This window comes from Phytophthora cinnamomi, assembly GCF_018691715.1.
Source record: "Phytophthora cinnamomi strain GKB4 chromosome Unknown Contig21, whole genome shotgun sequence".
Classification (NCBI taxonomy): domain Eukaryota; phylum Oomycota; class Peronosporomycetes; order Peronosporales; family Peronosporaceae; genus Phytophthora; species Phytophthora cinnamomi.
In genome coordinates, this window is record NW_027150954.1 from 516132 (window position 1) to 529943 (window position 13812).

Sequence of the window (13812 nt, forward strand, 5' to 3'; positions counted from 1 at the left end):
TGGCACACACCGCTATTGATACTGCGTTTGGTACTGTTTGGTCACGATAAGCGTCGTAGATCGAGCTAGATGGATAGAGCTACTTTGGTGCATCGGAGAAAGAGCTTGCAATTCCTACGACCGACATTTGCTGTCTTCAACTGCGATAAGCAACTTCAGTAACTCAGTCGAGATGAAGGCGCAGTTACCGCCGCCAGTGTTTCGATGCAGGCATTGTGGTTGTATGCATTGAGTTTTCTGTAGGTAATTGATAAATGGTTTGTCTATTACACGGTAGGTGTGGCAGAGCGAGAGAGAGGAGCTCGGTCTGCTATAAATTAGTGGCGACACGACCTTAGTACTTGACGTTTGGGTCGTAGTTGAGCGCCCACGCGGCAAATGCCGAGGCGGAGGCTGACACCCGTCGGAAGAGAGTCTGCGGCCGCTCGGTGACGGAGTACACGCGTGTTGCGCTTGGTGGTGGTTGGTCTGGAGCACCGGAAAGGGGTGCGCGAGTTCCTCGCTCCAGGTCACTTGGGTATTCGTCGTCGTCATCATCATCGTCGTAGTCGTCTGCAACACACCCGGATGCCATCTCGTCGAGGTCGACTTTATCCTTGGACTTGCCCTTAGCGTGTGTGTTGGGCTCGTCAGGCATGAGGATCACCAGGTCTTCGCTTCGTGGCGTGGCCGGGCTGTTGCGCGTTGAGAGCAATGACCTCTTCTTCGAGTCTTGTTGGCTTACTCTGCTTGTTGACAACGGTGCTCCAGTGGAGATTGCCGACATCGAGCCCTGGTGCGAGAGAATTGGAGACAACATCGGCTCGGCGGGCGTACTTGGTTCGGGGTTCGCCACAGTCTCGATCCTGTAGTCGTTCAAGACGCGGAACGCTCGCTTGCGCTGCAATTTCTCCTCTTCACGGCGTTCGAGACGCTGCGCCGGAGTGTCAAACACCCACATCGTCTCACCGTCGCTGCTGCGAGAACCCAAGCTGCCCAACTGCGTTCTGGACCTGGAAGTGTCGTCTTCACTGTCGCTATGAGCACCTTCCTCGGGAATTTGTTCGAGACTAGCACCCTTCGACTTGGATTTTGACTTGTGCTTGTGCTTGTGCTTACCATGGCGACGGAGCTTCTGGACAGAGTTAGTAAGTGAATGGAAGACCTCTGAAATGTTCGAGTCGTAGTGCTTCTCGAACGTGTCTAGTTTGATCTTGTTGTTCAGCTCCAGGATCTTCTTCTCACGAAGACTGCACACGTGGATATCCACCTCCGACTCCTGATTGCGAGTTTCCTCGGTGCTGCTGCTTGTGCTGCCCACCTCAGATGACTTGCGCCCCGTTCTTTCGTCCTCATCACCGTCGACCTGTTTCCCAGAGCCTGGCTGGTCTGAATGGGTTGTGCCTCTGAACGACAAGAAACTCGTCAAGCTGCGACGAACACGCTCGTGGCGCAACGCATCAAGGCGCTTCTTTTCCTGGTATGCCCGAAGCTTTTCGATTTTCTCCATGTGCTTCTCGGCACGCTCGACCAGGACTTCCCAGCGCTCACGGAGCTGCTCAGACGTGTAGAGTTCAAATTGCGGGTCGTAGTGGTGTTGCTTAGCCATGAGGTCATCCAGCACTCGAATGAGTTCCCACTTAGGGCCCACACGTTCAACAGCAAGCACCAGTAGCTCGTCGTTGAAACAATCACAGTGCGCGATGCGCTCTGTGCAGTAGGGGCACAGGTCCTTCCATCCCCATGTCTTGATGATCAGGTACCAAGCAAAGTCCTGAACCAAACCCATGAGCGACATCCGCATAATCGCAGCCAGCACGCCAAACCACATGAACTTCTTCAGGAACAAACAACTGCGGAAAGCCCAGATGTAGAAGATCGGTCCCTGCGCCAACGTGAGCAGCACTACCACAAGAAACTGCAGTAGGAACGCCAACCGGAAAGAAAATCCCTTGAGATCACCACCCGCTGCCTTGGCACGAAAATACTTGCGTCGTTGGCGGAAGATAAGCTTGAACAGCTCCTTGAATGCGGCTTTACCGGCGGAAGGAAGAATCGAAATCAGGATGGCGTACAGCACCACGGACGTGAAGATCGTGATGTCTGCACCCCACGAATCTCTTAGCATCACAATAATAAACAGCACGTAAAACGTAATGTAGAGCGAGCACACAACGATCAGTGCCCGCTCGCCACGTGAGAGTCTTTCGTTGCGGTACGGGCAAAACACCCACGTGAAATAGTTCTCGTGACGCCACCATGTGTAGAACGGCTCGAAAGGCCGACGGAACTTCTTCCAGCAGCAAGGCCCGCACAACTTGGTCTTCGGCACCTTGCGATCCCAAGGCATCGGTTGCCAGTAGTCAACTTCATTCTCGGGCACATTTAGCTCGCGTGAGTAGATGCGCTCAATGTTCTTCTGCCAACTTTCACAATGCCTAACCATTTGGAAGATTCGTAGTCCGAAGAGTGTAATGATCAGGTATGGCAAGAAAAGCAGCAAGTAACTACCACCGAGCCATCCCGACGAACTGCAGGCCACCGGCATCGGGTTCACGGATAAGTATGTCACGTTGAAGTGCTCCCACACGGCCTTCTTCTTCATCTTCTTCTTTTGATCGAGGTTGTAGACCTTCTCGCTGGAATAGACACTGGTAGGCAGCTGCGATGTATTGCAATAATCTGCAGTCGGGTTCCTTTCTAGGTAGCACGGCTGCATAACGAAGTACATCGTCTCCTTGATGGTGTTGTCGATGTATGTATGCGGTAAATACGCGTACGTGGTACGAAAAGTGGATCCCTCCGCAATGTACTTGAACGGCTCGCCGTCGACATAGTGCGCATACTCGTACTCATTGAGCAGCAGTGCGTTGAAAAGGGACTCATTGACGCTCTCACCGGGCGGTGTCTCGATGGTGTAGGTAAGATGGAAATCCACCTCCTCCAAGAAGTGCAGGTACGTAAAGTCCTCTGTAATTTGCACGTTTTGCACCGTGAATGCGTCCAAGTGCAGCACCTCATTCAGCTGCAGCGAAGACAGCGAGATGCCCAACCACAGCAGAACGCCGACTCCAATCAGCAGCCACGTCCAGAACTGCACACAACCACGGCGCTTGCTGTACCTGGTTCCTAGAAACCCCGTCCAGAAGTGCTGGTGCTCCTCGAGCACCGGTCGTTCCTGAATATACGACGCGCGTTTTGTAAAGTTTTCTCCATCATCGTCATCGTCATCATTATCGACGTGACTGTCTCGAGGCTTCCGGTCTGCTCCAAGAGGGATCATCGCCGGGTTCAGCTGGATTTTCGGCTCATGACCTATGGACTTGGAGTAGGCGATGTAAGCCTCCAGCAGCTCCGTGTTGATGACCTCGTCGTCCACATCCGTCTCGTGGCCACTGCTGTCCCCCTCCTCGTCATCAGACGAGCTAAAGTCCGCCACGTCGTGGGTCTCCGCCGAGCCCGAGCGCCTCAATTGCACACTGAGCGACTTGTCTCTACTGTTCCTCGTCCTACTGTTCTTCCTGAGCTTGAAGGCCTCGAACTGCACCGGTTGGTGCGTGTTGGCCAGATGCACGAGCTCCTCGAAGAGCGACCGGTTCTCTCTGCGTCTCGCGCGCTGCTCGGGCGTCTCGTTCTCTCTATCAGGCGAGTCCAGCGGCAGCGACAATTGCTGCCTCAGCGTCCTCTTCTGTGCCACCTCCTTCTCTTCCTCCTCCTCAGCGTCGGTCGTCGACGTGAGCGCCGACTCGGACGCCGTTCGGTGTCTAAAGACCCGTCTGAACAGCCCCTCTCCGCCCGAGCTGGCGCCTCTGCGGCGTCTCCGCCGGCCGCCTCTGTCGCTGCTGACGCTGCGCTGACTGGCCGGCGGCTCCGAGTCCTCGTCCGTCTCCTCGATGGCCTCGGTGGCGCCCGAGACCGGCCCGAAGAAGGCGCTGGCCACGGCACGCCGGTGCATCTCGCGCGTGCTGCTGTTGTAGCTGCTGACGCTCGGGTTGCTGCGCGCGCTGCACAGGTCCAATTCAGAGCTTTGCGAGGCTTCCAGAGCGCGCCGGAAGGTGCTGGGCGCCGCGTTCGACTCGGAACTTTCGGGTGCGGGCCGCGCCAATGCTGCCGCCGCTGCATTCGCTGCGGCGATCGCGTCCGGGGACGGCGGAGGCCGCGACGACATTGCAATCTGTGGCCTGGAACGTGTCGAGTTGCGAGCGTCCCGGCTACAATTGGGAAGTGACGCGCGTAATCGAGGCAACATTTCGGTTAGGGGTCCGCGAGAGTGGCTCCACATGTCCAAAATGAGGCACTTTGTCGCCTATGCCTCATTACGTAGCGAACAAGGAGTCACCATGTGATCGACCCTTCGGTCGTTGGGCGGTGCTTGACTGGCAATATCGTGGTAAGGCGTATGTGCTTATATCGCGGGCTTTTGTGTGTCCATGGAACAATATGCTATGACGACAGCATTTTAGAATGTTAGCGTCGCCAAATTAGAAGTCGGCAAACACGAAAACGGCTGATGTCCGCTCTTTAGTAGTTTATTTTCGGATTGTATGAATAAAAGCTTTGTGCCTTGTTGCCGACTTCTAATCAAAGAGAAGTTAGCGTCACAGTCGGATACATGACACGTCATAGACCGTTCTCGAGGGCTATCGCCCAGCAAGGTGCAAGCAAGGTGCTTGAAAGCGCTGCGATGGCGATGTCATTGGCTTCAGATTGCCAATGCCAACGACAAGTTGGGCGAGCCTACTTGAGGCTCTCGGAATTTGCTATGCACTGTTAGCTCCCTCTGCCGTCCTAAATTTTAGCCATTCCAAATCTTATACGTGCAGAGCCAAGCCGCGTGCATCGAAATTTTACAGTACGGCCTGCGTCGTCAGCCAATCAAAATCTGTTCGGAACCATCAGCCGATTACGACCTTTTTCACTGGGAGTTTGTATGCGGCAGAGATTACGCCATCCCTTTCTTTTTGGGCCCGGTTTTTCTTTCTGGGACGGCCCAGATGAGACTTTTGTGTGCCTGCCGATCACGGGACGGCCACCGGTTTACCTCGGTCAGAGATTTGCTGTGCTGGAGGTTTGCCTGCTTCTAATGCAAAGCCTTGCAAAAGCTACAGCTAGGTACATGTACATTAGGCAGCCTGCAGCTTACGACTGCATCCCAGGATCGATTGTGGGACAGATTGCGAAACGATTTTGTGTTCACGTCCCAGGAGAAAGTGTAGGTCGGACACGCGCGCGTCCCCTGCGACAGCCAGTGAATGCACGTTTTGATCCAAAAGTGTTTCAGCCTGCAGGCCCTGCACTGCAGCCTGCAGTTCGTGAATATGTAGTCTACTGGCGCAGGTTGCGTTGCTCTCGAAGCCTCGCTCGACAAGGGCGCGGACCAAATCATGCGAGCACGCCGAGATCACCCGTGACGGCTGATTACGAGATGGCTGTCAGAATTGCAGAATTTCAGCAATCGACAAAAATGCACTTGTCTGCAGCTTCGCGCTACAGTACTGTAGCTTTTTTGCTTTTGCCAGGAATTGCAACAGCAGTCGTTGACCGGCAGAGGAGGCCGACAGCTGGGCGGCGGGCGGATACATGATCTGTTCGGTGGGCGCGGATTCACTGGCGCCTGAGATCAAGGATACATCGGATGCTCGCTACGTACAGCGACGTGCCCCGCAGTACTGGTCTTCGAGCTGTTCTTGAGCGCTCTCTCGCTCTGGTACGCGCTGCAGTCTGTGGTGGATGGCACTGCGAACTTCGCAGTGCGAAATTGTCATGCTGTTTATCATGAAAGGGAGCTCAACTTTTCATGGTCTTGCCGTAATGCAGATCCCCGCCATTTCCCAATGTGGACGTCTCTAATAAAAAACTACAGATGTGGACATTCTCGAGGCGATACAGTATACACTTTCGACGCGCGTTGGCGCGTTCAAGCAATCACGGCGCCGTAGCGCACGTGTCCACAAAGCTAATACATGTAGGGCAGACCACCCTGGGATCCTTCGCGGACGACTTGCGATCGCCGGAACCATCGATTTGATAACTGTCCATTTCATTACATTAATCCGCTCACATGCTCATTGCAACTTGCTTTCGGATCTTAGTCCAGCACCCACGCAGCGAAAGCGGACGCCGAAGCGGATGCCCGTCGCAAGAGAGTCTTCGGTTTCTCCCGTACCAAGTAAGCACGGTGTGTACTGGGTACAGCTTGCTCCGAGTGCTGATGGTCGTTGCCACTCTTGAAGTCGCAAGGGAGTTCGCTCTCGCTATCATCACTGTACCAGCTGTCCACGCGAGAAGATGCCAGGTCGTCGAGGTTGTCATTTTCGTTGCCCATGTCGGGCATATGGATAACCAATTCCTCCATTTGGGCGCCATACCTGTTGTGCTCTGGCAGCAACGGCACCCCCTTTGGATCCTGGTGCAATGCTCGGCTATCAGGAACTGTTCTTGGTGGCGAAGTGCCTGAACTCGCCTTTGGAGGTTGAAACAACAGGTGAATCTATGCTTTCGATGTTGTAGTCGTTCAGAACACGGAACACTCGTCTTCGCTGAAGATTATCTTCTTCGCGACGTCGTAGACGTTGCTCTGGTGAATCGAACACCCACATAGCCTCACTATCGCTGCTGTCACTGGAGGTCTGCCGGTTCGCGCTCGAAGAAGATCTCAAGCTTTGATCGCCGTCATATCCATCTTCCCGTTCTGAAGGTTGATCATCATCTACCTCGCTTTGATCTCTTCGATGGGCGTGTTTCTCATGACGACGTAGCTTCATCACTGATCGGGTGAGCACATGGAAGATATCCGAGATGTTGGAGTCGTAGTGTTTCTCAAAATCGTCCATCTTAATCTTGCTGTTCAGCGCCAGAATTCTCTTCTCGCGAAGACTGCATAAGTGAATGCTAGACTCTGATGAGAAATTTCGTGCATCACCTGAACTGCTATCCGTGTTGTCTATGGTGGAGGATGGTGGTTGGCTTTGATCAACTTCAGTGTCATTTGCGTCTCGCTTGGAAGTACGACGGTGTGACAGCAAAGCAACGAAGCCGCGACCAGATTGCTCAAGCTGCAGCGCTTCAAGACGCTTCTTCTCCTGATACGCACGAAGCTTTTCAACTTTCTCCATGTGCTTTTCTGCTCGCTCCACGATGACATCCCAGCGTTCGAGTAGTTGCTCCGAGCTGTACGGTTCAAATTGAGCCTCAAAATTATTTTGTTTCGCCATGAGACCATCGAGCACACGGATAAGTTCCCACTTCGGACCCATACGCTCTACAGCAACAACAAGGAGCTCGTCATTGAAGCAGTCGCAGTGCTTGATACGTTCCGTGCAGTGTGGGCACAAATCCTTCCAACCCCAGGTTTGAATGATGAGATACCATGCAAAGTCCTGCGCAACTCCCATTAGTGACATTCGCAAAATTGCTGAGAGCACTCCGTAGTAGATAAATTTCTTGAGAAATAGACAACTTCTGCGAGCCCAGATGTAGAAAATTGGCGCTTGGGCCAACGTAAGTAGAACCACCACTAACACCTGGAGTAAAAACGAAAAGCGAAAAGAACCCCCCTTCAAATCTCCACCAGCAGCTTGCACTCGGAAGTATTTGCGCCGTTGACGAAAAATCAACTTGAAAAGCTCCTTGAATATGGCCTTGCCAGCTGAAGGCAGAATCGACGTCAAAATAGCGTACAGCACGACAGACGTGAAGATCGTGATATTGATCCCGTACGAGTCGCGAATCATAACGATAATGAACAGCACGTAGAAGGTCACGTAAAGCGAACAAACCACAATGAGCGCTCGCTCACCCCGCGACAGCCTTTCATTCCGGTACGGGCAAAAGACCCACGTGAAATAATGCTCGTGACGCCACCACGTGTAAAATGGTTCAAAAGGCCTGCGAAACTTCTTCCAGCAGCACGGACCACAAAGCCGGGTCTTCGGCACCTTACGATCCCATGGCATCGGCTGCCAGTAGTCAACTTCATCTTCAGGCACGTTCAGCTCTCGCGTGTAGATGCGCTCGATGTTCTTGCGGTAGCTCTCACAGTGAGATATCATTTGAAATACTCGCAGTCCAAACAGCGTAATGATCAAGTACGGTAGAAATAGCAGTAGATAAGCTCCTCCGAGCCAGCCAGACGAGCTGCAAGCTACCGGCATCAGATTCACAGACATGTACGTGACGTTGAAGTGCTCCCACACGGCCTTTTTCTTCATTTTCTTCTTTTGGTCAAGATTGTAGATCTTCTCGCTGGAGTAAACGCTGGTAGGTAACTGTGTAGTGTTGCAATAGTCTGCTGTTGGATTTCGTTCCAGGTAGCAAGGTTGGACGACGAAGTACATGGTCTCCTTGATGGTGTTGTCAATGTACGTTCGGGGTAAATAAGCGTAGGTTGTTCGCAATTTGGACCCTGCCTCAATATACTCGAATGGTTCACCGTCGACATAGTGCGCGTACTCGTACTCGTTGAAGAGCAACGCGTTGAAGTAGGAGGAGTTAGCAGTCGCGTTGGAGCTTGGATCAGGCGTCTGAATAGTATAGGTAAGGTGGAAGTCAACCTCCTCCAGAAAGTGAAGATACGTGTAGTCCTCTGTGACCTGAACGTGCTGTACTGTGAAGGCATCCAGATGCAGCACTTCATTTAACTGCAATGACGATAGCGAAAGTCCCAACCAAAGCAGTACACCCACTCCAATAAGCAACCACGCCCAGAACTGCGTGCATCCGCGCCGCTTGCTGTACCTGGTCCCTATAAACCGCGTCCAAAAGTGCTGGTGCTCCGACACCATTGGTCTCTCCTGGACGTAAGTCGCTCGCTCGTCGAGCGCTAGAGCGCTTGGCTCGACCTGAATTTTAGGCTCGTGGCCGACCGACTTGCAGTAAGCGATGTACGCCTCCAGCAGCTCAGCATCCAACTCGTTGTCGTCTGCATCTTCACGGTTCCCGTGCTTACGTGACTCGGACTCTGTGGCTTGCTGCTCTTCCCCACTCCCCGATGGCCTCAGCTGATAGGTTGGATGTGTTTCTTCAACGGTGTTGCTGCTCCTGGCAATGCTGTTCTTTCCAACCGAGCTCCGTCGAAATGCGTCCAGCTGCACAGGTCCGCTAAATGTGCCAGGTCCTGGAGCAGCTCGCAGTTCCCGACGGAGAGAGGCGTCGATTCCGACACTGCTTTTCGTCGAACACCCCCTTGTGTCGCGCCCTCTTGATCTACACTCGTTAGCCCACGCCTCCGTCGTCCTCGGTTGCCTCTGTCGCTGGCCGTACCATTTTCAAAGCTTAAAGGGAGCTCCTCAAACTTGTCGTTTTGGTGCGTACTGGATACCATGAACGATTCCCACCAACACCGTTCCGGAACGGATACGATTAGAGAATGAAGCCTCTCGTTGAGCCCGTGCAGCATGATCCGAATAACCAATGATGGCTCGTGAGGCATCACGTCTCAAGGCCTTGGACCGTCATATCGTGTCCAGAAGTTGTACCTAGTTTGCGCTTGTCTGTGACGAGGAAGATCACAACATTGCATAGCGTTGTCTGGCACTGAAAATGAAGCACGAACTCGCCATGTCCGCTAGATATCTGCACTAGCTCCACGAACTTACCTTGCGGTATCTCACATACGATCCCAGATATGATAAGATCCAACTCAGCGACTGTTTCTGTCTAACTTGCATGTCTGTGATCACGAGCTTGGTTCAAACAAGTCTTGAGCTGCAGGATGTATGAACGGGGGCTACTGACGGGGGCACAGCACCGCACCGTCATCCTTCCGCTGGTCGTGCCACACACATCGGCCTGGCACGGTGCATGTGAGATTAGTGAAATCGCGTGTGTGCATCATGTACTACATGTGCATTCATGACGCCTGGTCTGCAACGTTGTACACTTCAACGTGTACGTACGTATTGTAGAAACACTGAATACCCTTTACTCTAACCCACTCGTTGCGAAGAAACTGCAAGTGCACCATGTACAACACGTTTTCCTGCCTGGGTTGGCCAGTGGATATTGCATGGCGGCTGCATACCGGAAAACACTGTTCACGCCAAAGGCAAGTGTCACAACACCGTCCCGTTATACAGCTGCGCACGTCCGCAAACATCCGTGGTGGACACCATCACTACCCTCCTCAACCACACCACCATGTATCCATCTTCCAAATACCCGAGCCTATCCCAACACACTGTAGCTCTGTATTAAGTAGCGCTGCGCTGATTAAAAGCTCTGGAGCTTGCTTGACCGGTCGAAGGTACACTTGAACTGTACCAATCACGTCAGCCGCATAATCAAGCCATTGCGCTCTTCCCATTGGCCAGAACGAACTCCTCGACCCCTGATTGGCTGTCCAGACCTTGATTACCCCTCCTCGATTACAACATCCGCCGAGGGAGTCAGCGGCCAGCGCCCCATCGATGCAGCACCGCGCATTCGCCAATTGACCCGATGGCGTCGCCCCCATCGTCCGCGCGGCGGCGAGGTGCGCAGTTCCTCGGGGCCGACGAGTTCGACGAGCTGCCCGTGAGCCAGCGCAGCCTGGACGCACCCCCACGCAGCGAGCGCCGCCGCCGAAGACGCCGAGACACGAGCGCAGAGCTCGAGACGCTCTCCAGCGTCGAGTTCCGGCGCCGAGCGGCCTCCGAGTCGGTGCTGCCGGACGCGGAGCCCTCGAGGGAGCAGCGGCAGTCGCTGACGAAGGAGAACTGCCCACTGTTCGAGGATCTGACGCGCCTGGCCGACAAGAACGAGCCCGTGGACTTCGACGCGTTCCGACAGAGCTCAGTGCGGCGCAACAGTCGAGTCAGCGAGGCGCTGGATAAGGACGAGGATGGCGGCGACCTGGACGAGGAGAAGGAGGTCGCTGTTGACGTCAGCGACGACGAGGAGACGGGCAAGCTGGACACGGAGCTGCTGGAAGCGTATCTGGCCTATTGCAAGTCGATCGGACACGAACCGAACATTCAGTTGACGGGGGGCGCAACGGGCGATGAAGAAGGTGAGGGCAGCAAAGTGGCGGCGGCGTATATCTCCGATCGACCGGTTCTACAGGAGCACAAGCACTTCTGGACAGATTTTATAGGAACCAGGTACAGCAAGCGCCGAGGCTGCGTGCAGTTCTGGGCGTGGCTGGGTATTGGCGTGGGCATTGTCGTCTGGTTGGGATTCTCGCTCTCCTCGCTGCATCTGAACGAGGTGTTGCATTTGGACGCCTTCACGGTTCAAAACGTGCAGGTTACACAAGACTACACGTATCTTCATTTTCTCGAAGAGGTCGACTTCCACCTCACGTACACCGTTGAGACGCCGAATCCCGCCACATTGAGCTCTAGTGTTAACCCCAACTCGTCATATTTTAACGCGCTGTTGCTCAACGAGAATGAGTACGAGCACTATGTGGACGGTGAACCATTTGAGTACGTCAAAGAAGGCTCCACGTTGCGGACGACTTACGCGTACTTGCCGCGCACATACATCGACAACACGATCAAGGAGACCATGTATTTTGTTGTCCAGCCCTGCTACCTCGAACGAGACCCCACAGCAGACTATTGCCAAACAGGGCAATTGCCATCAAGTGTGAGCTCTGACGAGAAGATCTACGATTTGGACAAGGCCACGAAAATGAGCAAGAAGTCCGGGTGGGAGCATTTCAACGTCACGTACATCTCGGTGAATCCGATGCCAGTGGCGTGCAGTTCATCTGGAATTGTCGGTGGTGCTTATCTACTGCTCTTCCTGCCATACCTGATCATCACGTTGTTTGGTTTGAGAGTTTTCCAGATGATCACTCACTGCGAGAGCTTCCAGAAGAACATTGAGCGCATCTACGCCCGTGAACTGAACGTGCCCGAGAATGAAGTTGACTACTGGCAGCCGATGCCATGGGATCGCAAGGTGCCGAAGACCCGGCTGTGTGGTCCGTGCTGTTGGAAGAAGTTTCGCCGGCCCTTTGAGCCGTTCTACACATGGTGGCGTCACGAGAATTATTTCACGTGGGTCTTTTGCCCGTATCGCAACGAAAGACTCTCACGTGGCGAGCGGGCACTGATCGTTGTGTGCTCGCTCTACATTACGTTTTACGTGCTGTTTATTATTGTGATGCTGCGCGATTCATGGGGTGCAGACATCACGATCTTCACGTCCGTGGTGCTATACGCTATCTTGGTGTCTATACTGCCTTCTGCCGGCAAGGCCATATTCAAGGAGCTATTCAAGCTGATCTTCCGTCAACGACGCAAGTACTTCCGTGCGAAGGCCGCTGGTGGTGATCTCAAGGGATTTTCGTTCCGGTTAGCCTTCATTTTGCAGGTGCTGGTGGTTGTGCTGCTCACATTGGCGCAGGGGCCGATCTTCTACATATGGGCATTCCGTAGTTGTTTGTTCCTCAAGCAGTTTATTTACTACGGTGTACTAGCTGCTATTGCGCGCATGTCCCTCATGGGTTTGGTTCAGGACTTTGTATGGTACTTGATCATCAAGACGTGGGGCTGGAAGGACCTGTGTCCATACTGCACGGAGCGCATCAAGCACTGCGACTGCTTCAATGACGAAGTACTAGTGCTTGCGGTGCAACACGTTGGGCCGAAGTGGGAACTCATTCACCTCCTCGATGGCCTTCTTGCGAAGCAGAATAGTTATGAACCGCAGTTTGAGCTCTACACGGCGGAACAACTACGAGAGCGTTGGGCTGTCATTGTGGAGCGAGCGGAGATGCACATGGAGAAGGTCGAGAAGCTTCGTGCATACCGGGAAAAGAAGCGACAAGACGCGATGCGTCATGATCGCATTCGACGCAGCTTTACTAGCTTTTTGTCGTTCCAAGGCAACATGCCCGCAGTTCACCCCGACACCGGACAAGATAATGGCGACGTCAGCAAAGAGCGTAAGCTCTCGGATGCCGACAGCACCGATGATGCCCGAGCCGACGACGAGTTGGACGGCGACCAGCACTTGTGCAACCTTCGCGAGAAGAAGATCCTGGCCCTGAACAGCAAGATTGAGCTGGACGAGTTCGAGAAGCACTACGACTCCAACATCTCGGACGTCTTCCACGCGCTTGCGCGCTCGGTTACAAAGCGGCGTCGGCATGAGAAGCACGAGCACTCCAGACACGACCACGAAGACGACGAAGATAAAGGTGATGAGGATAAACGGACCACTCTCACAACCCGCCAAAGCAGCAGCGACTCGAGCAGCAGTGACGGCGAGACCATGTGGGTGTTCGACACGCCCGCGCAGCGTCTTGAACGCCGCGAAGAAGAGAAGCTACAACGCAAACGAGCGTTCCGCGTCTTGAAAGACTACAACATCGAGAGCGTGGCGCCGTCTTCGGAGCACTCGGCCCCAGCACCTTCAACATTGTCCCCTTCCAGGCCGGCACACGCAACCGGCCGCCTAGCACGACAAGACACGAGACAAGTGCCGCTGTTGTCGACGCGCCACAAGGCCACCACGCCCCGCGAAGACGATCTAGTGGTGCTCGTGCCGGACTCGCACAGCAAGAACAAGGACAACCTGGACGCAGTGGCCAACGCCCGCGTGGAGGACGACTATTACGACGACGAAAGCAGCAACTACCCGAGCGACTTGGAGCGCGGTCAGTCGCACTCGTCGTCTCAAGCAGCGGCAGGCAACCGGGTCTACACCGTCCAGGAGCGGCCCAAGACGCTGTTCCGGCGCGTGTCCACATCGGCGTCCGCGTTCGCCGCCTGGGCATTGGACTACGACCCGAAAGCTGCATGAGTAGGATGGCTACACTATCTATAGCAAGGAGGACGCTCGATGGTCTCCGCAATTGTGCCTGGTCACTCACCCAATACCTAATCCAACTGATTGCGCATC

The 13812-nt window shown here is 54.1% G+C and overlaps 3 protein-coding genes across 4 annotated transcripts; 1 reads left to right on the top strand and 2 right to left on the bottom strand.

Moving 5' to 3' along the window:
- Positions 1–334: 334 nt before the first annotated feature.
- Positions 335–4147, bottom strand: IUM83_03523 (putative transmembrane protein; the record flags this gene model as incomplete). The annotated part of the gene is made up of 1 exon (XM_067927529.1): positions 335–4147. One exon carries the CDS (start codon positions 4145–4147, stop codon positions 335–337), a length of 3813 nt encoding a protein of 1270 aa, XP_067795239.1.
- A 2257-nt stretch (positions 4148–6404) lies between these two features.
- Positions 6405–9110, bottom strand: IUM83_03524 (uncharacterized protein; the record flags this gene model as incomplete). The annotated part of the gene is made up of 1 exon (XM_067927530.1): positions 6405–9110. One exon carries the CDS (start codon positions 9108–9110, stop codon positions 6405–6407), a length of 2706 nt encoding a protein of 901 aa, XP_067795394.1.
- Positions 9111–10416: 1306 nt separating this feature from the next.
- IUM83_03525 lies at positions 10417–13713 on the top strand (the record flags this gene model as incomplete). 2 transcript variants are annotated; one of them, XM_067927531.1, is made up of 2 exons in its annotated part: positions 10417–11686; positions 11742–11755. In XM_067927531.1, 2 exons carry the CDS (start codon positions 10417–10419, stop codon positions 11753–11755), a joined length of 1284 nt encoding a protein of 427 aa, XP_067795501.1. The 2 variants fall into 2 exon arrangements, with proteins under 2 accessions (XP_067795501.1, XP_067795502.1); XM_067927532.1 differs by having other exon boundaries at positions 10417–13713.
- Positions 13714–13812: the final 99 nt, after the last annotated feature.